We start from the raw sequence: 25831 nt of genomic DNA on the forward strand, positions 1-25831 counted from the left end.
TTGAAAAGAGAGCTATCCTATGACCCAAAAATTGCACTACTGGGTACTATCCCAAAGATACAAATGCAGTGATCCAAAGGGGCACCTGCACCCCAATGTTTATAGCAGCAATGTCCACAATAGCCAAACTATGGAAAGAGTCCAGATGTCCAATGACAGATGAATGGATAAAGAAGATGTGGTATGTGTATATATATATATGTATGTATATATATACACACATATATACATACACACACACACGTACATACATACAGTAGAATATTATGCAACCATCAAAAATGAGATCTTGCCATCTGCAACAACATGGATGGAACTAGAGGGTTTATGCTACGCAAAATAAGTCAATCAGAGAAAAACAATTATCACATGATCTCACTGATACATGGAATTTAAGAAACAAGAGAGAGGATCATAGGGGAAGAGAGGAAAAAAAGAAACAAGACAAACCAGGGAAGGAGACAAATCATAAATCTCTTCATCTCAGGAAACAAACTGAGGGTTGCTGGAGGGGAGGGGGTTGGGGAACTGGGATGGCTAGATGATGGATACTGGGGATGGTATATGTTGTGATGAGCACTGTATGTGGTGTAAGACTTACGAATCACACACCTGTACCCCTGAAATAATACATTATCTGTTAATTTAAAAAATCAATAAATAAGTGCCAATAAAGGACGAGAAGTGTTCATATTCCCACCAACCAGGGAAGAAAGACCTGTAAAATACAGAGCACTGAGTACAAAACTCAGAAAAATAATACCTTATTCATGGGGTAAAATTTGCCTACTACTAAAGCTGTTGAGGACCTTACACTACCAAAGATAAGGGCAATATTCCAAAGGATTAACGTGGTTCCAAGTAGTTTAACTATAGGAAGTTTAACTATAGTTTAACTATAGTAGTTAACTATAGGTCATGATCTAAGGGTCCTGGGATCAAGCCCCACTTCAGGCTCTCTGCTTAGCACAGAGCCTGCTTCCTCCTCTGTCTTTCTCTGCCTGCCTCTCTGCCTACTTGTGATCTCTCTCTCTGTCAGATAAATAAATAAAAATATTTTTTAAAAAAGAATTAAATATAAAAGAAAACCACTCAGAGGCAAATTGTAGGCTAATGGCTGAAAACCAGGGGCAAAGAAAAAACCCCAAAGAGCTAGAGAAAAAGACACATTACCTACAGATGAACAAAGTTATAAATGACAGCATACTTGTACATAAGTCAGAAGATAATGCAGCAACATGTTTAAAGTACTTTAAGAAAAAAAAGTTCAACCTAAGATTCTATACGCAGTGAAAGTATCTTTCACAAATGAAGGTGAGTGGGGAAAAAGGTGAAATGATCCCGTTTTCAGACTTCAAAACCGACAGTCATCACTAGTAGACCTGCATTAGAAGAAATGTTAAAGGAAGCTTTTCAGGCAGAAGGAATGCTACCAGATGGAAATCTGTACTGACACAAAGAATAGTGCCAGAAATAATGAATATATGAGAAAAAAAAAAAAACTTTTTTTAATCCTTCCAAAAGTTAAATGACTGTTTTAAAAAAACACAATGTACTGTCACATTTATGACACATATACAATTAAAATATATGACAGCAGCACTGTGGAGACCAGAAATGGAATTGTGTATTATTTGAAGGTATACAATAAGTTATTGATATATATTATTTACCTGAGGAACACCTCTAAAAAATATAGCAAACAAATATAATACATAAGCTATTGAGCAGAGATAAACAGAATCTTTTTAAAATAAATTAATCCCAAAGAATGCAGGAAAAGGGGGAAAGGGGAATAAAAGAAAACAAATAGTATGATGGTTGTTTTAAGCTCAACCATATCAATAAATATATTAAAAGTAAATGACCTAGGGTCCCTGGATGGCTCAGTCAGTTAAGCATCTGCCTTTGGCTCAGGTCGTGATCCTACAGTCTTGGGACAGAGGCCCACATCAGGGCCTCTGAGTAGAGAGTATGCTTCTCCCTATTCCTCTACTCCTACCCCAGCTCAGGCGCTCTAACTCACTCCCTCTCTCTCAAATAAATAAAATCTTTTTAAAAAGTAAATGATCTAAACATAAATAAATGGGAGACAGTCATTTTCTCATTTTTTTAAAAAAAGGAACAGGTAAATACAGGCCGTACAAAAGATGTTTTAAACACAAAAATAAAGATGAGTTAAAGTAAAAAGGATGGAAAAAGTTATTCCATACCAACAATCCAAAGAAAGCTGGAGTAGCTAAGGTATTATCAAAGTGAACTTCAAAACAAAAAAAATTATGAGGGGTAAAGAAGGACATTTCCCAATTTATCAAAAGTATGTTATGTATCACATAACAGAGCTTCAAAGCACATGAAGAAAAAGTTGACAGAACTAAAGAAGTTATAATTATAATTATAGTTGGAAATCATAACAGTCCTCATTGAACAAGGAGACAAAAAATAAAAATACAAAAAATTTGAACACTATCAAACCACTTGATCCAATTAACATTCACAAAACATTCCACCCAACAACAGAATATTCTTTTCAAGGACATATGGAACATTCACCAAGACAGAACTTATTTCTAGGCCATAAAGCATGTTTCTATAAATTTAAAAAGGCTTAAATTATACAGTATGTTTTCGGACTATAGCACAATTAAATCAGTAACAGATATGTGGTAAAATCCCCAAATATTAGGAACTTAACACACTTCTAATCAGCCCACAGGTCACAGCAGAAATCAAAAGGGATATCACAAAGTATTTTCAACTGACAGCAAAGAGCAGATGAGAATTTTATAGACTGATGTAAATGTTCTATGTTATGATAGTTATATGGCTAAATACATTTCTCAAAATTAATTGTTGAAGTTTACTGTACAGAAATTATACCTCAATAAAGCCAATCAAAATTTTTTAAAATGCTGACTCAAACTGGTATGTATATGGCTATCTGGCCTTTCTTTTACCTTTCCCTAAGTTATAAAATTTTCAAAAACAAAAGTCCAGAATCTAAAACAAAGATAACTCAAATATTACAGTTTACTCTCTTTAAGGAAAATTAATGAAATCAACATTCTACTCTAGTCCAAGAAACTACTAAGCAACCTATAATGACTCATTATTCAAAAATAACTACATTTTGGTTAATAAGACATAAGTAGTAAGAAATGGAAGAAACAAAAAGATTAAATGACAACTAGTGATCACGAATACCAAAAGAACATTGGAGGAAAACAAACATCAAGGGAAAATATCAGTTAAGAAAGTAGAAACTACACCATTTTCAAGAACTTTTTAGCAGTTGAAGTTCCAACTCAAAATTGAAGCTAAAAAGCTAAAAGAAAATCTGGGAGCCTACTACTCACCACATGTTCAAGTAATGAGTTCATTCATTAACTATTCCCACAGATACTGGAAATTTGTGCCTGTGGATGTTTCAGTCTTAACACACAGAACCTTGCTATTCAAATTGTGTTTGGGGGGCTAGCTGCATGGGTAGCTTCTGAGGAACTGTTAGCAATGAAAAATCTTGTGCTCCCCTTTGGAATCTCTCAAGCCAACACAGGTTCTATCCAGACTATGATTCCCAGTGATCTGTAATATACATCCAACTTTCAGAAGCTCTGCAACTTTTCTGTATACAGAAATTCCCTGACTTCTACCAGCAGCTATATCTTTTTTTCTAAATTCTGGCTTCAATCTAAGCATTAATAGTGTATTAACAGTTACCACAGGTGCTACCACTTAAGCAAGAAATGCCTTACCTGTTATCACAGGTAATGTACTGATCAGAAAAAGTTCCCAAATAATGTAAAATAGAAAAAGGAAATTAACCCAAAAGTCAAATGCAGCAGGCCACCTGTTTTTGCAACACAGTTACATGTTCATTCATTTATGTATTTTCTGTCACTGCTTTCATACTACAACAGCACAGCTGAACAGGCAGAATATTATAAAACAGACATCAAATCTGTAGAAAGTCACTTTAGCACTTACTGACTAGTTACAAACCATCTTTTTTTCCTCTACAACATGGGTTCTAACATGAGATCCATGTGCTTCTGCAGGAGATTTATGAGCTCCTTGATTTTGCATGCAAAATTCTAAGAATATTATTTTCTCTCTTTTTAGCTGGTACTTTATTGATTCTGCTTCTCTTTCTTAAATCTTTTATTCATCTATTTGTAATTCTATCTTTTTTTTAAAACTTACTACACTAACCAGGACTAACAAACCATGCTGAATAGCAGTAGAGCATTTTTACTCTGCTCCTGATTTTTACAAGCGTATCTTAATTTTTTTCATATAATATATTCATAATATAATGCTAAGGTTATTTCTTCCCATTCCTATTTTAGAAATATAGTATTTTAAAATTCACATGAAAATCTGGCTAAAAGGCATTAAAAAAAAAACTTCACATGTCACATCTTCAAACTGAAGTTAAAAATCCAAAACTACGTAAGTCTATTTTATTTTTAAAATGTATTCTAATTGTTTTAAGTGTATACTGATAGCTCATTATGTACAAAAAAAATCTTGATTAGATCGTTTTTAAGTATTTAATAAAATAATGTTTAAAATTGGATCTAATAAATGAAATTCACTGAGCACTTGCAATCTGCCAGGCTCTGTAGTATTCTACATTTTTTTTTCATTTAACCCACCCAAAAGACAAAATTAAGAACTATTAGCCCATTTTAACAAAAATTGAGGTTTGAGAAATACGTAACAAGCCCAGAGGCACATAGCAAATAGGAGGCAGTGTCAAGAAGATAATTCTGGTATCAGTTACTTCATGATTTTCTACAATAATTCTATTACCCCCATCATAAACAAGGCAAGCTACCATTCACAATCACATTTCTGATGTAATTACAAAAAACTAAAGAGAGGTGCACCTGGCTGGCTCAGTTGTAGAGTATGTAACTCTTGCTTGATCTCAGAGTTGTGGTTCGAGCCCCATCTGGGTGCACAGATTACCTAGAAATAAAATCGTCCCAAAAAAAAAAAAAAAAACTGAAGAGAAAAAAAATATATCAAAATACAGCACATGGCAAGGACCTTTCAAAACCTAAACTGACATCTACCTCTAAGATGCAGAAAATCATGTAATAAAATACCAAATAAGAACATACCTTTTAAAGACCCAGAAAATATATATGTATACCCTTGATTTCCACAGCTTGTGAATGAAATTGGCACAGTTTACTCCACAGGAGCCCATATGCCAATCTCCAACCCTCTGCACTACTTAGCTCAGTCAGATATCACAAAATTGCCTGTTTCCACATACAGAGTCTGGACCTACTCAACTGAGATTTGTTCCTATACTTCAGCATCTAATCAAAAGCTCAAAAAGTAGGGGCAGAACGCAGCTCTATCACCAAATCTCACTGATGTAGTTAAATATTCACCCATCTCCTCAACTCTATCTGAACAGAGCTTGGCCTCTGATCTACTCACTTTTGTATCTGATCTCCCCTTGTTGCAGATCTTCCTGGTTTCCTTCTAAGCTGCCTAGTCCCTTCTAAGCTGCCTTGAACAATGTGGGAATTAGGGGCACCAACACATACATACACCCCTGCATGTAAATGTTGAAAATTACATAAAACATTGGAATCCCCAAAAACTTAACTACTAATAATGGCCTGTTGATAGGAAGCTTTACCAATAACACAGTCGATTAACATGTATTTTGTATGTTATATATTTCATATACTGTATTCTTACAATAAACTAAACTAGAGAAAAGAAGATGTTACTAAGAAAATCATAAGGAAGAGGAGCGCCTGGGTGGCTCAGGCATTAAGCATCTGTCTTCAGCTCAGGCCATGATCTCAGAGTTCTGGGATGGAGACCTGCATCAGCCCCCCTGCTGGGTGGAAAGCCTGCTCTTCCCTCTCCTACTCCCCCTGCTTGTGTTCCCTCTCTCGCTGTGTCTCTCTCTGTTAAATAAATAAATAAATAAAATATTTTTTTAAAATCCTAAGGAAGAAGAACTACACCTACAGTACTATACTGTATTTATCAAATAAAATCTGCACAGAAGTAAACCTGTGCCATTCTAACTCAGGCTGTTCAAGAGTCATCTGTACTCTACTCCTGATCATTGTTACTTGCTAGACTCTCCTAGGTTACATCAGTACATAAATATATATGCCCTAGCACTAACAGTATCATTGCTTCTGTAATACCAAGCTTGAACCAAGAGAAATCATGAATAACGCCAGACATAAAGAGGAACCCAAGATTTTGTGTTTTTCTCAAATCGACATGTAAAGCCTACATAAGAAACTTGACCTAGAACCTCTGAATTTGGGGCGCCTGGGTGGCTCAGTGGATTAAGCCGCTGCCTTCAGCTCAGGTCATGATCTCAGGGTTCTGGGATCGAGCCCCGCATCGGGCTCTCTGCTCTACAGGGAGCCTGCTTCCTCCTCTCTCTCTGCCTGCCTCTCTGCCTACTTGTGATCTCTCTCTGTCAAATAAATAAATAAAATCTTTAAAAAAAAAAAAAAAAACCTCTGAATTTTTCCATAAATACTAAATCATTCTCCATTATCATCTTAATCAATTCCCATACTTCCCATACAATATCCTCTTACTTGAATAATATTCTACCACTTGAAAATAATGTGGGAATCCTCCCCACTTTTATCTTCTTCAAGACTATCCAGGTATCCCTAGAAGCCAGCAATATAACCCATAGTTAACCCAAAAATATCACCTGAAAAACACCAACACTGCCCTGCCTCTCCAATGCCACTTTTCTACCAGAGACACAACCATAAAGTGAAAATCTGTTTTGTCAGGGAGCCTGGATGGCTCAGTCAGTATAGCATGCAACTCCTAATCCCGGGCTTTGAAGTTTAAGCTCCACAATGGGTGTAGAAATTACTTTAAAAAAAAAAAATTTTTTTTTAAAACTGTCTGAATAATGCACACTATCAGCAAAACTTCAGCAAGCAAACATATCTGCTCAGTTCAGAATCCAGGTCTCCAGTGAAGGATCTGATCAGAGCAGCCTAGTTCAGAAAACTAGTTTACATGCCTGTGTCCTGTCTGCAGATGAGAAAGGGTGGGAATCTGAATTAGGGAGATGGAATTCATAAGACTAAAAATTTGTGCCAAACACAGCAAGGTTCAAAAGGTTCTAGACAATCAGAAACCATGACAAATAACTGGCTTCCTTGTTTCACACTTGCCCCCACTGTACACTCTATTTTCCACAAAGCAGAGTGATGCTGTTCAAGTCATGTCATGTCTGTCCTCTGCTCAAAAATGTCCAAATGTGGGGCACCTGGGTGGCTCAGTGGGTAAAAGCCTCTGCCTTTGGCTCAGGTCATAATCTCAGGGTCCTGGAATCGACCCCGCATCGGGCTCTCTGCTCATCGGGGAGCCTGCTTCCCCCTCTCTCTCTCTCTGCCTACCTGTGATCTCTATCTGTCAAATAAATAAATAAAATCTTCAAAAAAAAAAAAAAAAAAAGTCCAAATGTTTCCCAACTGCTCCGAGTCCTAACCATGATTTACAGGGCTGAACATGAGCTTATAAAGGGCTGCATTCCCCTACTCTACTCCCATAACTGTCTCACCATTCTCCCCTCATTCTATAGGCGACATTAGTCTCATTGTCCCTCTGCCTAGAATCTCTTCTCCCAAAGCAGGGCTGGACACCACACTTCATTCAGGTATCTACTCAATTTCTTCAGAAGCTGTCTTTGGTCGCCCTATCTAAAAGCATAGTTCCCAGAACGCCCTGGTGGTTCAGCTGGTTTTGGGTCAGATCACGATCTCATGGGTCATGGGATCAGTCCACTGTGTGGGACTCCACACTCAGCAGGGAGTATGCTTGAAGACTTTCTTCCTCTGCCCCTCACCTACTCGTGTGCATATGCTCTCTCTCTCAAACAAAACAGATAAATCTTTTTTGAAAAGTTTCATCTTAACATAAAGTTAACAAGCTGACAATAAAGTTCGTAAGTTTTATTGAATATAATCAGATAAGTATAAAGACACTCTACATTTCCCCTTGGAGTCTAACTTTACAATGAATAACAGCTGCTCCATGCTTTAAAAATAACATTTTTTTAGGGGGTCCTGGCTGGCTCAGTTGAAAGAGCATGCAACTCTTGATCTTGGGCTCATGAGTCCAAGCCCCACACTGGGTGTAGAGATTAATACTTAAATAAGTAAATTTTCAAAAAATAACATTTTGGAGGGGGCCCTGACTGCTTCAGTCAGTGGAACATGTGGCTCTTGATCTCAGAGTTGTGGGTTTGAGTCCCACACTAGATGTAGTGATTACTTTAAGTAATAAAAAATAAGTAATAATTTTTTAAAAACTTTAAAAAAATAACATTTTTAAAAATAGGAACACATACTAGTTGAGAAAAAGCAACTTGGTTTTTAACAGAGAAAATCTGAACTCATTCAACCTACCTAATTATATTACGTATAATTATATGTTCTGTTTTTTAATTAACAGAACATATAAAAATACTCAATGAGCAAAAGCAATACACTAACAAAAATGGTAGTTTCATTCCACTTTAAAGGCAATTTAAGGGGCGCGTGGGTGGCAGGCACCATCATTAAGCCTCTGCCTTCGGTTCAGGTCATGATCCCAGGGTCCTGGGATAGAGGCCTACATTGGCTTCCCTACTCAGTGGGAAGCCTGCTTCTCCCTCTCCCACTTCCACTGCTTGTGCTCCCTCTCTTGTTGTCTCCCTGTCAAATAAATAAAATCTTTTTTTAAAAAAGTCAATTTAAGTAAAAGGCTAATTAGAAGCTTTCAAGGCTTTTTTCCAGACATACTGAGAAACTTACGATTCCCACACAATTCACAAAAAATAAAATTTACTTCAATATTCATTCATCTATTCACTTAACACATAATATAATGGGCACTTATTAATATCCTAGCCATTGTTTCAGATGCTGGGAATACAGCAATGGACAAAACAGTTACTGACCTCATGAAGCTTTATTCTTGAGAAGGAAGATGGACAATAAAATAAGTAAATAACTTTAGACGGCGATATGAGTGTATTCACCAGGTAAGCAAACAAAATGCCAAGGAAAGGGTTGGTCTTCTTATACAAAGTAATCGTAATCGGAGACCTCACTAACATCTGAGCAAAGACTTAAAAGAGAGCCAAATGCAACAATGTAAGTGTACAGTAGTCCTTCCCTTCTATCTGCAAGGGATACATTCCAAGACCGCCAGCAAATGACTGAAACAACAACAGCACCAACCGTAGACATACAGTCTTTCCTATACATACATTCCTGTGATAAAGTTCAACTGATAAATTAGGCACCACGAGAGGTTAACAACAATAACTAACAGTAAAACAGAACAATTAGAACACTGTAATTAAAGTTATGTGAATGCGGTCTCTCTCTCGAAATATCTTACTGTATGGTAATCACACTTCCTTTTTGTGACGTTAGAAAAGGGTAAAATGCCTAAGTGATGAGATAAAAGGTGAATGACACAGGCATTGTGACACAGAGTTAGGCTAATACTGACCTTCTGACACTAAGTCAAGAGGATCATCTACTTCTAAACTGGGGCTATCTTAGGTAACTGAAACTATGGAAAGCGAAACCATGGTTAAGGCAGGACTACTATACTTACCACTACTGAACTGCATAAAATGGTCATGATGGTAAATTTTATGTTATGTGTATTTCACCACTATTTTTAAAAAGTTTTAATTTAAAAATGAAAAACAAAGAGGATAGATAATACAGCAATCTAGAAGGGAAGTGTTGCATGTAAAAGGACAAGCAAGGACAAAGTCCCTGAGACAGGAACAAGCTTGGCATTTTTTACAGAGCTCTGTGTAGGTGGAGCAGAAACAAACAATGGGGAGAACTGCAGAGGTACTGTAGGGGACAGAAGCATACAATGTACATCACGTAGGGCCTCACAAGCCACTCAGGACTCTGGCTTTTACATAAAATACTAAGCCACAGAATGGGTTTTTTTTTTTAATTTATTTATTTTGCTATTGCTTTTTTTGAGGTGCAATTCACATAACATAAAACTCACTATTTGAAACATTTCAAAGTACACAATTTGCCAGTGGATGGTTTTGACAAAAGGAGTACCTTTTGAATAGGATCACATTAACTGCTATGTTGAAAAAGGGCTGGGAGAACAAGAGAATGGTTAGCAGGATTTACAGTAAGTAAAGTGAGACGGATGTTGGCTTATGTCAATCAGGGCAGTAGAGGTGGAACTAGTTGAGAAGTATTCAAAGTCTACACATACTTTGCAGAAGGAGCTGAAAGGGTTTGCTGATGGACTGTATGCAGAGAATAAGAGAAAGAAGAACAAAAGATAACTCAAGGTTTTTGGCCTGAGCAACTGAAGACCAGAGCTCGCATTCGTGAGATGGGAAAAGACTACAAAAGGCAGGGGATGAGGAGAATCAGAGGTTTGTTTTTGGACATGTTAAGTTTGAGATGCCCACTAAACATTTAACCCAATATATAGCTGGGATACAAGAGACTGGAAATCAAGGGAGAGGTCTGGTCCAGAGATACAAATAAATATGGGGGGGGGGTCATAACTATATTAGGGATTGTTTAAAGCAACTAATAAGTAAATACAGGAACAGAAACTACTTCTTCCAAAGGTCTATTGCAATTTTTTTTTAAGATTTTATTTATTTTATTTTATTTTTTTTAAAGATTTTATTTATTTGACAGAGATCACAAGTAGACAGAGAGGCAGGCAGAGAGAGAGGAGGAAGCAGGCTCCCCGCATAGCAGAGAGCCCGATGTGGGGCTCGATCCCAGGACTCCGGGATCATGACCCGAGCTGAAGGCAGTGGCTTTAACCCACTGAGCCACCCAGGCGCCCCAGGTCTATTGCAATTTAAATTTACATGTGATTTGTGGCCCATAATAGACAATTTTCTTCCTCTAAGTTAAATCTTCTATTTACAGGAAATAGGTTTGTACAAAAGGAGACACAACCAACAAATCTGTGAATTAAAAACAAAACAGTAATGAAAAAGAACTAATATTCTGTTGTTGCCTCTGAATACAGACCTGGAGTTTGTTGTTGTTGTTTTTCTTAATCACTCTGATACAATACCCATGAGGGACAAAATGAAAGACAGGAAGGTTAACAAGAAGGACTCAAAGGACAGCATCTGTTACACCTTTTTATTCCTTCTAGTAAGAATAGAATACTAACAATTTCTCATGTGAAGTCCTTAGCAATGGAGAGACAGACCTGTTATCTCACAAGGATGAAAATAAAATACATTTAACCTAAAGTACAAGTAAGATGTTAGTAATCTGACATCAGTGGAAAATGACAGTTTCCACTGAGGAAAATTTCTAGAGAACTGTAGTTTACCTATCTCCAAATAGCTTTCCATTTGAACAATTATTAATTTTTTCCTCTACTTTAACATCTTCTTGAGCCAGGCTCATCGTTATTAACATCTTTATCCTAAGACGTCCTCATAACAATGGGATAACCTATAGGCTATTATGTTATTGTGCCATTCTTCCTACATAAAATAGTTCCATCCTGCAATATTCTGTCAATGTCTCCTTTCTCTACTATTACTTTATTTTACCCATACATAAAAGCATCCCAACAACATTTTACTTTCTGGTCCTTAGTTGTAGTTGACAGAAATCTGGCCCTCAGATAGCATGTAATAAATTCACATGGTGCCCAGTACTTAAAGGCTTCATGGGGAAATGTGAACATCCCACACTTAAAAAGAGAAAGTTATCTTATTAGTTGAGTAAGATAATGTCATTAATCTCATGAGACGCATAATGAAGTCTGTAGTGGTACAACTTACTTTCAACTGGTTCAGAGGAAAAGATATATATAAATAAATACATATTTTTTACATATTTTTTAAATGAGCGATAAAGCAATCATGGCAACAGATAACCATTAATAAATTTAGATCAAAGGTATACAAATGTTAATTGGACTATATATGCTTCCAATCTCTCAGAAAGTATAGAAGCTTTTAAGATGCAAAGTTAGGAAAAAATATATATTGAGTAAATGTCTATGTATACAATTGGTAAAGGATAACTGGATTAGATCTATTAAATGGAAAAAACACAACTAATTTTCAAAACTTATTAAAAAAAAAAAAAACTGGAGAAGTAAAGGAATACCATAAAATCACCTACTTGCAATAGTGGAAAAATGACCAGCAAGTTCTAAAAAACAGAAAAAAACATAACTTGTTCTCCTTGCCACTGGAGAACTTAGAAATTATCTCCCTTTTTACAGTTTGAGAATAGTATTTTTATTCCCTGTAAATTTTTTCAAAGTCTGGTGACTTTGGACACTGGTTTTTACTATAGATAATCTACTTTTAAAAAATACTTGTTTCCTCAGGGTACCTGGGTGGCTCAGTGGGTTAAATCCTCTGCCTTTGGCTCAGGTCATGATCTCAGGGTCCTGGGATCTAGTCCCACATCCCGCTCTCTGCTCAGCAAGGAGCCTGCTTCCCTTCCTCTCTCTCTGCCTGCCTCTCTGCCTGCTTGTGATCTCTCTCTCTCTGTCAAATAAAATAAAATCTTTAAAAATAAAAATAAAAAAACGTTTGCTTCTTGATTACTACATAAACACATAACTTATATCTCACCATCCAGAGATTTATTGTGTATCCTCAAGCTTTTAAAAAATGAACGTACACAAATTTATGACAAAATTGATATGGTATTATGAATAAAATGTCATATAAGGTCATTTCCTCTCTTTAATTGTAAACATTTTCTAATGTAAAGGAAAAAAAAAAAAAAAAACCACGTGATGGACCAAAAGCCAAATGGCTCAAATATTACAAGTATAAAGAGTCTAAACTGATGACAAAATAATTCAATCTCTGTACAAAGGTAGAATCTAACAACCTCAATATACAATGCCTTTCAAAGCACGAAGTATGTTTCTCGGAGGCACTATGGTGTTTAAGAGCATGAATTCTGCAGCCAGACTGATGAGATTCAAATCCTGGTTTTCTCAAATAGCTATATGACTTCTCTGACACTGAAGAAGTTATTCTCCCTGATCCTGCTCCCACATTTGTGAAATGAAAATAACAGAACTTATCTTACAGAGATGTTGTAAAGATTGGGATAATAAACAAAATGCCCAAAGAACAGTGCCTGGCATATAATAAGACTTCCATGAATGCTAGACATTACAAATATTTTCCATTTTTCATGGGTAGGTAGCATCTTACTTTCTATGGATTCTGCAAACAAAAGCTTCCTTCCCAGCTTCTGAATCCCAAGCCTACAATCTTCTGTTCCAATCTAAATTAAATATAAGATTAGGACAAAAAACAAAGAATAAAAATTTCATTAATATCAAGATGAAAAAATAATCAGAATATATCTTGCTAATGGTAGGTCAATATCATCATCTTTGTGTGGGATAGCAAAAGTACATAACACACTTTCTTTTCCGTATCAAAGAAACTTTATTCTACAATTTTAAGAATGGGGCAGAAAAATCAGCAAACATGTTTTGACATTACAGATCTTCCTATTTACAGAAAAACTCAATTACAATAAATGAGAGGATGTGTAAGAAGCTAAGGCTGGCACATTTCCATTCCTCAGAAAAATTACTTGTAATCAAGTTGTTTTCAACAGACTTTTCACTTGTATAATTCTAAAATTAAGTACCAAGAGCATTTTTCCCCAACATAAAAGTGTATTTCCTTCCTGAGAAACTTGAGTCATCAACTTTATCTTAGACATCACACTGTATTGACCAATGCTTCTTATATTTGATATATACTCACTCTGATCTTGAAGCAATAAATACCACTAACAAAACTGTTCTCTTATATGACAAAGGCAGACTTCCAGGAACTATCATGTCCTATATTTCAGCGATATATGTAAGTACCTTTACTGTATTCTTAGAAAAGTCACTTCTGGGGGGCCTAGCTGGCTCATTCAGTTAAGCATCTGCCTTCCGCTCAGGTCATTATCCGGGATCCAGCCCTGCACTGGGCTCCCTGCTCATCCCTCTCCCTCTGCCTGCAGCTCTCCCTGCTTGTGCTCTCTGTCGAGTAAATAAATAAAATCTTAAAAAGAAAAGGAAAAGTTACTTCTACAATGTGACTTCAAATTTAAGCCACAGTATCAACTTCTTCCCTAGAAATGAGTCAGATAATGTTCTACAAGCAAATACCTACAGCCAGCAGTTTCAATGGAAGTTCAAGACAATAGGGTATGTCCTACAATTATTAAGTATATTTCAAAACACCCACTTTTTGAGATGAGCTGGTTTCTAAAAATGGGAGCTAGCTGGCTCAGAAGTTAAAATAACAGTTAAAATAATTTAAAAAGCAACTCTTTTTTAAATTATAAACTAAATCACAAAGGGCACGAGACATCAATGATTAAAACATACTGAATGTATTAAATTTCTACCACTAATGTATGAACTACAACTCACAAATTCAAAAATGAAACATGTACATATTTAGATTTCTAGGCTCATCTGAAATGCCTTTATACCATTTCAATAAGTGCAGACACATGTATAGACAGCAACCCATGTAAGCAACTGTGACTTTCAATCTACCTAAATAAAACACACACACACACACACACACACATACACACACACACACACACAATGGGTTCAGCCACAACTCCCCTACTGGTGTATATCTACCACACACCCACACTTCATCCTAAGCCCCTTCTCATTACTTCACCCTTCTCCCATACGAAGCCCCAAAGCATCTACCTCTACCTCCTTCCAGGAAATTTAGATGTGCAAATAAAACAATTCTGCCAAGGGCGCCTGGGTGGCTCAGCGGGTTAAGCCTCTGCCTTTAGCTCAGGTCATGGTCTCAGGGTCCTGGGATATAGGCCACATGGGGCTCTCTGCTCAGCAGGGAGCCTGTTTCCTCCTCTCTCTCTCTCTCTGCCTGCCTCTCTGCCTACTTGTGATCTCTCTCTGTCAAATAAACAAAATCTTTAAAAAAAAAAAATTTCTGCCAAAGGTGTTAATGATGATAATAAGAGGAAGGGAGAATAGAGTTATAAAAAAGATATGAAAGCTTTTGAGAACTTATGCATTAACATTTTGAAGAAAATATTTTGTGAAAAGTTAAAACTGAGTAGAACTAATTCTGAAGATAGAATTGTAGAAGCTGCTGGCTGAGTCCCTCAAAACTACCCCACAGAAACTAAAATCCTACTAATCTATGGCTCTTCTAATGAGCAATTGGTTTGTTTTGGTTTTGAAATAATCCTGAGTTCTCAGTCATTCAATTGCTATTATACATTAACAGAATCAGATTTACTTCCCAGCCACAAACTGGAAGATGAAGAATGGGAACTGCTAGAAGGTAAAGGATAGAGCAAATTTTTCAGAGCTGCAGCACAAAGAACACTAGGAGAAAAATGTTTCAACAGGATAGAAATATGGAAGCTTATGAAACTTGAGTAATCAATTAAGACAGTAGCTATCAGAAATTTTAAAAAATAAAGAAAGAAAGGTAAAAAAGACTCAAATTTCCTCTGGAGCAGGGTTTCTCACTCTCAGCACTACTAACATTTTGGCCAGACAAATCTTTGTTGTGGGGGGCTGTCCTGTACATTGTAAGATGTTTAGCAGCATCTCTCCAGGTATAACAATCAAAACTGTCTCTAGACTATAAATATTTCAGTGTCTGCTCTGCATATACACTTTAACTACACATTAATTTTTTGAAGGATAAAAAACTTCATAAATACTACTATGCAAATTGTTAATACGTATTTTTAAATATTAATATTTTAATATTAATAGTGACTAATTTAATTAATTAATGGTTAATATTAAAATGTGAAATTGTGGAAAGAAAATATGATTTTCTTAAGCTCTATTTTCTAATGCTTGGTATCAACTTTCTAGCATTTCAATTTCTAGAAATACATTTTATCCATCTATATTTTGAAAATAATAGATTCCAAATGAAAGTAGGCCTGGAAACAACATAATTTTTATAATATCTGTATAACATTTTACAGCCTCCAGCATTTTTACAAACTTATCCCAATTAACTCTTAGGAAAAGAGGTAGCAGAGTAATATCCCATTCAATTCATAAGTATAGGACTCCATCTGTATTCTTACGAAAACTAAATACAAAGTTCAAATATGTGTATTGTATCCCTTGTCATCATCCATGCAAGCAAAGATGGATAGAAAATTCTGCTCTGGGAGCACCTGGGTGGCTCAGTAGGTTAAGCCTCTGTCTTTGGTTCAGGTCATGATCTTGGGGTCCTGGGATCGAGCCCCACATGGGGATCTCTGCTCGGCAGGGAGCCAGCTTCCCCCCCTCTCTGCCTACTTCTGCCTACTTGTGATTTCTCTCTTTGTCAAATAAATAAAAATTTAAAAAAAAAAAAGAAAATTCTGCTCTGAAAATCATATATGTGCCTTTGCCAAAGAGCCTAATTCCAACTTAATAACAAATACACACCTGCAAAAATTTACTTGTTAATGCATCTTTAATTCTAAACTCTCCCAGGCGCCTGGGTGGCTCAGTCAGTTAAGCATCTGACTCTTGATCTCAGCTCACGTATTGATCTCTGGGTCATGAATTCAAGCCCTGCTCTGGGCTCCACACTGGATGTGGAACCTACTTTAAAAAAAAAAAAAAAAAACACTAACCTCTCCCCTCCACTCCAAATTCACCAAACTTCTGCCTCACAACTCTGGAGCAGTTCTTCCCAAATGTCGAGCCAAGTATTTCTGAAAGACTATGCAAAGTTTTAACTAATCCCTAACAAAAATATTAGATTGCAAGTCAGATAAAATCCCAGACTATGACACAGATCCCAAACTAGAATCTACATAGATTCAAAACTTTAAGATGCCTTATTTTCAACTTCGAAGACTGAAGTCCTCTAAGTTTGATGAAAACACATTCTCTCCAATGCAACAACCTCTGAGATCTAAATTCCACAGAGTGAGCCTTCAGTAAATTTTATTAGCTTCATGTTAAACTTCTGCCAAGTTTTATCAGTTCTTCTTCCATGAGATTTCTTTTCTATCCTTATTTATTTCTACAATTGCTATTCTAATACAGAACTCAAACACACAATTCATCAAGGAACTAATTTATTCCTTACTGTATCATATTCCAACTCCTCTACATGGACTCCAACCAACATTCCGTAACACTCTACTTTGCAGTTATAATGGTCTAGAATATGAATATTTGGAGTCCTGACTATCATGGCCCAATTACAACTTCTTATTTCCTGCCATGGAGTCTCCATTCCAGGAAAGAAAACCTACAAGCACCTTACTAGACTATTATGCCATCCACTTTTCTCAAAAACCTTTCCCCAACTGGGGAAATAAATCCTCATTTCAACTGCGACTATAATACATAATTGGAACTTTATTTTTACATCTTGGCATTTCTGTCTATGCTGACAAACTCTGTTTTTTACTTCTCACTCAAGACTATAGCTTCATGACTCCTACTAACCACAGACATACAATAAACCGGTGACTAAACAGCAATGTTCCCGCTGTACACGTTCTCACACTGTTTACTTGGAATTATAATAGCCTTAGAATGAATTCACCCAGTATCCCAGGGAATCTACATTCTCTAAGAACAATTCTCAGTATTGCTGTTTCTTGCAACCTCGTTGGACAGGACTCTCTCCACAGTACCAAGGCAAAGCCTTCACACTGCTGGATATCAGTATTACTGCTCTCACAGGAACTGAACTGGCAGGATTATTACAGTTCTCCCATTTATTCTTATTAGCATTGCTTTCTTTTCCGAGTATAAAGATTAACAGCTAAACTAGTTAGAATTACCACTACTGGATTTTTATTCACAAAGTAGGCATTTTAGAGTTGCTTCGAAGAATCGCTAATAATCATTAAATAAATCAATTCCTCCAAAACAAAAAAAAAAAAAAACAAAACAAACAGTAACAACAACAAACACAAAATCTGAGGCTCCTTACCCAAGCATGTCACACAGAGTTGCCCACGTGCAAACAGACCAAATGCAAATCAATTCCTAGAATTTGGCGCATCTGCCCTGCAACTTGGGGCTCAGATTTGAAACCACTGCATTCTTCCTTCCACAGCCTTCTGCATCTACAATTTGTCTCCCCCAGTTAGTGACCACACAGTCCTCTCCTGGAAACTTGTGTTAGCATCTATATCCAGTGACTACTTGCCCTGCCCCACAACTTCTCCACACACACAAATTCCATTTTTGTTACTCCAAGTACATATTTTAAATTAGGCCATCCCCAAAATACGCCTCCAACACTAGCAAAAGTTTTCTAACCATTAGAATGTGATACAATTCAAAGACAGAAAATTTAACTTTATGCAATCACAAACTCACCAAATCTGTAACACACAACAGTTACCTTACTACAAACTAACCATAAAACACAGTATCATGGTATCCAGAGCTTCTGTCATCTACCTCTTACCTAACTGCTCCTTTTAAATGCTGAGAATATTTTTCGTCACTTACAATTTCCATTCCTGCAGAGGATACTACAATTGCACATTTTCAGTTATGCTTAATATCAATAATCTAGATACTAGTTTGGAACCAAAGTACTCATGATTCAGATCTAGAAAATGATCTACCTACAACCAAATGAGTTTGCGTTGTATTTGGCTTGTCTTCCTGGTTATCTATCGGGTTTTTTCTCTCCATTCCAACTTGCCTCATTTTAACTAACAAAATACATTAGTACAACATTATCCTAATTGTTCAGAACAGGGAACCTCAACACTAAACTACACAAGCCAAAACATGCACATTAAAAATAAACTTTTAGGGGTCTCTGGGTGGCTCAGTCAGTTACGCATCTGCCTTCAGCTCGGGTCATGATCTTGGGGTCCTGGGCTCAATCCCCATTTCCAGCTCCCTGCTCAGCAGGTAGCCAGGTTTCCCTCTGCCCCTTCCACCCCAATCCCACTGCTCCCCTCCCGGCTATGCATGCTCGCTCTCAAATAAATGAATAAAATTTTTTAAAAAGTGAACACGTCACTTTAAAAAATAAATTTTAAAATATATATGAATCTAAAAGTTCATGTACTTTATTCCACAAAAGATGCAGAACTTATCTATTCCACTTTGCATGCAAGTGTATCAAGTATGATCAATTTCTCCACAGAAAATGTATTAGAGACAACTAACTAGAAAGTGACATTCTCAAGGTTTGCAAAAAACCCAGGAATTTTTTTTTTAATATTTTATTAATTTGACACAGAGAAATCACAACTAGGCAGAGAGGCAGGCAGAGAGAGAGGAGGAAGCAGGCTCCCCACGGAGTAGAGAGCCCGATGCGGGGCTCGATCCCAGGACCCCGGGATCATGACCTGAGCCGAAGGCAGAGGCTTTAACCCACTGAGCCACCCAGGCGCCCCAAACCCAGGAATTTTAACCAAAAAGTTGAAAATACTATTGAAACTAGATAGACTAAAAAGCACAATCACTAGAATAAATTTAGAATACCCATTTCAATTGTTTCGGGGCAGGGGGGAAAGCCAGAAACTACAATAGAGGAGGGAACAATAACAGCTGTTCTTTATACTAAACGCCAGTCATTTAAGAAAAGATTGAAGTCAGCCCATTTTAAGAACACAATAAATGTTTAAAGTGTATCTTAGAAAAACTTCATCAAAAATTGCCAAAATTTTACAAGTCTGGTCCCAGAGACTTATCTGGGAATCTTCTCGTATCTGAACCTGTCATTCATTTCCCAACAATGTTGGAAAATGTAGCTTATTCTTGAATGCATTATTTCATTTCATTTTATGAATTTCAAAGGCAGAGTTTATGACCATGACCTGATCTTTAAAGAAAAAGAGCCTAAGTTTTTACTTGCATGACCCTCAACTGTTTTTATCTGTTGAGTTTCATCCAAGTAGAAAAAGAAATGGTTTATTTACTCATTGAGATAAAGTGATTTGGAAAAATTAGGACCATCATTCTTTAAGACCTTCAAATTGTTATTATGAAAAGAGGATTTTTAAAATATTTATTAATCTTATACTAAATAAAAAGAATAGAGTATGCCCCAGCTTTTAACAAAGTTTTAAAACTACTGTATAAATAGGGACTCCTGGGGGGCTCAGTTGTTAAGCATCTGCCTTCTGCTCATATCATGGTACCTGTGGTCCTGGGATCGAGCCACCCATCAGGTTTCCTGCTCAGCGGGAAGCCTGCTTTTCCTCTCCCATTCCCCCTGGTTATGTTCCCTCTCTCAATGTCTGTCAAATAAATAAATAAATTTTTTTTAAAAAACTACTGTAAAAATAAAGAATTAAAAAACATATTAAAAGTTGGGTAAGAGGTCACAGACAAAAAAACATTTCTTTTAAAAGAATCGATCCATTGGGGTGCCTGGGTGGCTCAGTGGGTTAAAGCCTCTGCCTTCAGCTCAGGTCATGATCCCAGGGTCCTGGGATAGAGCCCCGCATCGGGCTCTCTGCTCCGTGGAGAGCCTGCTTCCTCCTCTCTCTCTGCCTACCTCTCTGCCTACTTGTGATCTCTGTCTGTCAAATAAAAAAATAAAATCTTTAAAAAAAAAAAAAAAAAAGAATCGATCCATCTATGCAGGATGAAGCCGAGGCAGAAACACAAATAACATACAGGATCCACACAGGTGACAAAAATGAGTGAAGTGGGCCAAGTGTATTGCCAGTAGGAATGATAGTAACTGCACTGACTGGTAAGCAAGTGCCCAGTCTAAAGAGGACAACTATTGCTCTACCACTCTGCTATAGACAATGGGAATGCAGCCCAGAAGAACCTGGGTTTCCAATCCTTTCAAAAAAAAGAAGAAAGAAAGATCTAAAAATCTATGAATTTCATTGAGGAATTTCCCAATTTTTCAATGTTGATAACTAGCTGAAACCTAAAGATGCTGTGAATCAAACAAAACACATCTCTAAGGTGGGTTCAGTCCAGAGGCCACCTTTAAGCTAATGTGTGAAAACTGCTTTCAAAAGGTTATGAGGGGGCAACGGGTAAAAAGTTCAGGCCTTGGGGCGCCTGGGTGGCTCAGCGGGTTAAAGCCTCTGCCTTCAGCTCAGGTCATGATCCCAGGGTCCTGGGATCAAGCCCCGCAATGGGCTCTCTTCTTGGCTGGGAGCCTGCTTCCTCCTCTCTCTCTCTCTCTGCCTGCCTCTCTGCCTACTTGTGATCTCTATCTGTCAAATAAATAAATCTTTAAAAAAAAAAAAAAAAGTTCAGGCCTTGAGGTCAAGCTGGCCTGGGTTTGAATGTCTAATTCACCACTTAGCAGGTGGGTAATGCTAAAGAAAGCATTTCTTCAAGCCTATTTCTTCAACTGTAAAATACCACCACACTCTCAGTAATGCTGAAAAGTGAAACTCCTCTAACAACAGTATCAGAAACACAACAGACATCATAGAAATGTCCCTTACTCCCCCTCCTTAACCCTTCAAGTCCTTTGGAAAATTTAAGAAATCAGATAATAAATAAACACCCTTGAAGATGGTAAGTAAGTTATTAAAAAAAACAAAAAATCAGAAAACAGAGGTGCCTTCTGTGGCCATTTCCCTCAACACCTGCTACTCAGAGAGGTTCTTTGTATACAGAAAAGATAGAGTTAACGTAAGGGATGGCCTGAATGGAACTCCTTAAAGACAGAGACAAATCTGTCTCTCTTATTAAATTCATAGAACTTATTTGCTGGCAGAAGTGAAATCGTTTAACTTTGATACTTTAATACTTTTGGCCAAACTTCCAGAAAACTTATTTCTAAAGAATGCATGGTACAAAACAAAGGATTTATGCCAAATTTTTAAACATAAAAAACATGCCAGGGGCGCCTGGGTGGCTCAGTGGGTTAAAGCCTCTGCCTTTCGCTCAGGTCATGATCCCAGGTCCTGGGATCGAGCCCCACATCAGGCTCTCTGCTTGGCAGGGAGCCTGCTTCCTCCTCTCTCTCTCTCTCTCTGCCTGCCTCTCTGCCTACTTGTGATCTCTGTCTGTCAAATGTATAAATAAAATCTTTAAAAAAAAAAAATGCCATACTCTAAACTTCATTTTATGAATGAATCACATAAATGTGTGATTTCATCAAACCAAAGTACTATTGTATTGAATTTACTACTAGAGCTAAAATATTGTTTGTCCTCTCAAGCATATCAATTAATTTTTAAAAAGAGAAAAGACAACTCTCCAAAATATTCAAAACACAAATATTTAGAAATTCCAACCAATTTCTAATGTATATGTTACAAATAGCTCAGATTCATATTTAAAAATAGTATATATTACAATAAAATTACAAATATCTCCATGTACCCAAAGGCTACAATCTTGATGCTAATTTTAAAATGAAAGTTTCAGTGTCTCTTTTTTTTTTTTCCTAAGTTCTGCTTAAATGTTTAGGAACTAATGCTTTAATGTTTAATGCAAAATGATACTTTATAAATGACTCCAAAGTTCTGAATTTAGATTTTTGTGTGCCAAGGGTCTTAACCCACAAAAATTAAGCTGTTAATTTACTTCTTCTTCAACCATCAGGCTACACCAATTTATATTGATTGTTTCACACTTAAAAACAAAGGTCATTTTATATACTACCACTTCTCAGTAATTTACAGTACTTCATGTGTTTGTCTTACTTTGTACCACCTAATAGAAATCAAGAGTCTAACACCTGACTATAATCACAAATAGTGGCAACAGGCAGAAGTAATGATTTGCTGGAAATCATTCTGAACACAAATACAAATGTTATAAAAAGGCCCTTATAAAGGGTCTCTAGTACACAATACTTCTTAAAACTAAACATCTACTAGAAACTCTTAATCTAAAACGTACATCTAGCAAATGAACACCACAAACTACAACAAAAGTGTACCTACAAAGCATCATTCTCGGACTAAGTAGAACTCAGGACAAAAACATGCTTGGCTCTGCAATCATAAGTTAAAGTGACAAAGAAGAACAGAAACAATACACTACATAAAATGTAAATTTTCAAATTAGACTATACTCATCGGAAACATTCCGGTAATTTTTTCAATTCAATTATTTTAAATATATTTGAGGTTTTTAAGTATACTTTGGGGGCAAGTAAAAAACTTTACCTAAAATAAAGCACTTGACACAACAACAAAATTATGCATCTGGTCCTAGGATCAGAAAAATCCTCTTCAAAACCCGAATTATCAAGTAATTATCTGCTTACAGTAAATTTAACTCCAATTTGAGGGGTGGGGGAGTTGCCACCGTCTGACAACTAACTACGCTGTACGTCTACTCCACCTGAGAGCTTAGGAAAACTCAAGTTGGGTCACCCAGGGACTTGTCCCTCTAAGAGACCCAATCCAAACAGCGGACCAAGGAACATCCCGAAACGGCTTACCTCTTTCTCCCCACCAAACCCATTCCCCTGGGCAACAGAATGTTTTCACTGAACATAAACACACCCTCCTGAGAGTTCTCTCCAAACACTCGGGCAGAGGCAAGGCTCTATAAAGAACGGAAGCGACTCTTCGCAGAAAAGCAGACGACCACTGTTACCCCTCCACCGGCGACCCCTCTGCAGAACCGGGTCAGTCTGGATCGCCGCGCCCGGTAAAGAACAATACACCAGCCCCGCCGCACACATTGCAACTTCCCACGAGCCTGCGCAGCGCTTCCCCGCGGTGGAGCGGACCCCGGAATCCGCCACCGGGCAGAAGCTGGGGGCGGAAGGAAGGAGGTAAAGACCGGCAGCCCCACGGCGGCAGCCCGTCCCGGCACCCGGCGAGCAGGCTGGAGGGATGGAGCCACCGGCCTGGGCTCCACGGCTCACACCAGGCAACTCCGATCTCCAGCCTGCTTCTCTGGGAGGCGACCCCCGCCTCCCCTGCCGCCGGGGCAGTGGGGGACGGGGAAGGCCTCAGCGGAGGCTCGGAGCCTCCTTGGCCCGCCACGGAAGGGAACGCGGTCGGGGCGCGGGGGACAATAGGGAGAGGGGAGCGCTGCGCGCCGGAGTGGCGCCGCCGGCCGGCCGGGCTGACTGACGCGCCCGCCGCGCGGCGCGACTGGGCTCCGCTCGACCCGGCCGCCGCTACCGCTGCGCGGTCCGCCGTGGTCAAGGCGTCCCCGGCGCTCGGGGTCGTGCCTCACCTCCCAGCCCCGCCGCCCAGGAGAGGAGCAGAATTAACACTCTCAGCAACACCATCTTCCGCGGCCGCCGCCTCCTCACGGGTTAACAGCAGCACATCGATCCGGAGGGAGAAGCTGAAGGGGCTTGGTCCGGAGTCTCCACGGGAAGCCGGGACCTCCCCCGGCAGGAGAAACGGCGAAGCACCTCCCTCTCGCTCCACTTCAGAGGCCGGCAAAGCTCCCAGCTCCTCCAAAACAGGGACCTCCCTCCCCCTCGTTCTCTTCCTTCCTCCCTTCCCCGCGTTCCTTCCCTCGCTCCTTCCCTCTTCTCTACCTCCCTCCCCCGAACCCCGGACCTCCGCCTCCTTCCTCACCACGTGATCCGCGGCGCCCAACCAGCAGGCCCAGCCGCACCCCTTCCTCCCACCCCTCCCCCTCCCCCAGGCGCCCCAGGGGCGCGCGCATGCGCGCGGGGGCCGGTTCCCGGGCTGCTAGACCCGCCGCCGCTTCCTGTCCGCCGGCGGAGAGCTGGGATTGGGTTTAGGAGGCGGGGTTTCCCCTGGTCCCGCCCCCAGACGGGAGCGCTCCGCGGAGCCTCCGGGGCTCGCTAGTTCTCGGACTGTTAAGGACCGTCCCTAAGGCGAAAATGAAGAGTGAAAGATGTTAAGAGGCCGCTTTCTTCTTCCTAACTTCACAAGGAAGGGAGTTTTTTTTTATTTCTTCCTTTTCTGCCTCTTGTGGTGCAAGATTGCGAAAGTAAAGTCCCAAGAAGCGACAGCCACCAGTGATCACAACAGATAAAAAGACCTTCAATTCCAGAAAGGAAAGACACAGCCTGTGGCAGTTTTTTTTTTTTCTGAATTCTTTTAAAAATTTGTCGCAGATCACGCTTTGGCCGTTCTAAATAACCGCAATTTAAACCATACGGCCCTAAATCTCCTGCCCAAAATGTGTCTTCTTTACCACTCTCCTTTTCCCAACTCTGAAGAGAACTCTCTGATCTTCACCCCAACTTCTTTGAAGCTCGTGTTTGGTTTATATTTAGTTGCTCAGTAACTCACTTTGGTTCTTTAAACTCATATTCCTGGATTAAAGACTTAAACGAAGGACCTGAAATTGTAACACTTCAAGAAGAAAACTGGGGAAAAGCTCCTTGACATTGGTCTTGCCAGTGATTTTTTTTTTAATATGACACCAAAAGCACAAATAACAAAAGCCAAATAAGTGGGACTACATCAAACTGAAAGCTTCTGCACGAAGAAACAATAAGCAGAATGAAAACGCAGCCTACACCAGGAGAGAATATTTGTAAATGATATATCTGACAAGAAGTTAGTATCTAAAATATATAAAAAGCTTATACAACTCAACAGCAAAGAAACAAACTATCCAATTTAAAAATAGGCAGAGGGGAGGGTCTGGGTGGCTCAGTCCTTAAGCATTTGCCTTCCACTCAGGTCATGATCCCAGAGTCCTGGGGTGGAGCCCTGGGCTCCCTGCTCAGTAAGAAGCCTCCTTCTCCCTCTCCCACTCCCCCTGTTTGTGTTTCCTCTCTTGCTCTCTCTGTCGAATATATAAATAAATTTTTAAAAAAATAAAAATAAAAATAGGCAGAGGACATGAGTAGACATTTTTCCAAAGAAGACATATAGATGGCCAACAAACACATGAAAAGTTGCCCATCATCACTAATCAT

The 25831-nt window shown here is 38.5% G+C and overlaps 1 protein-coding gene across 1 annotated transcript in view; it reads right to left on the reverse strand.

Annotated features, from left to right (window-relative positions):
* The window catches only part of ADAM10 (ADAM metallopeptidase domain 10), a 134995-nt gene extending 110554 nt beyond the window's left edge, over nucleotides 1-24441 (reverse strand). Inside the window, exon 1 of the mRNA XM_046009157.1 lies at nucleotides 24157-24441. Within this exon, the coding sequence (XP_045865113.1) occupies nucleotides 24157-24211 (55 nt within the window). The 5' untranslated portion in view covers nucleotides 24212-24441. The remainder of the gene's footprint in view (nucleotides 1-24156) is intronic.
* Between the last annotated feature and the right edge of the window lie 1390 nt (nucleotides 24442-25831).

Source organism: Meles meles, chromosome 6 (genome assembly GCF_922984935.1).
Source record: "Meles meles chromosome 6, mMelMel3.1 paternal haplotype, whole genome shotgun sequence".
Classification (NCBI taxonomy): Eukaryota; Metazoa; Chordata; class Mammalia; order Carnivora; family Mustelidae; genus Meles; species Meles meles.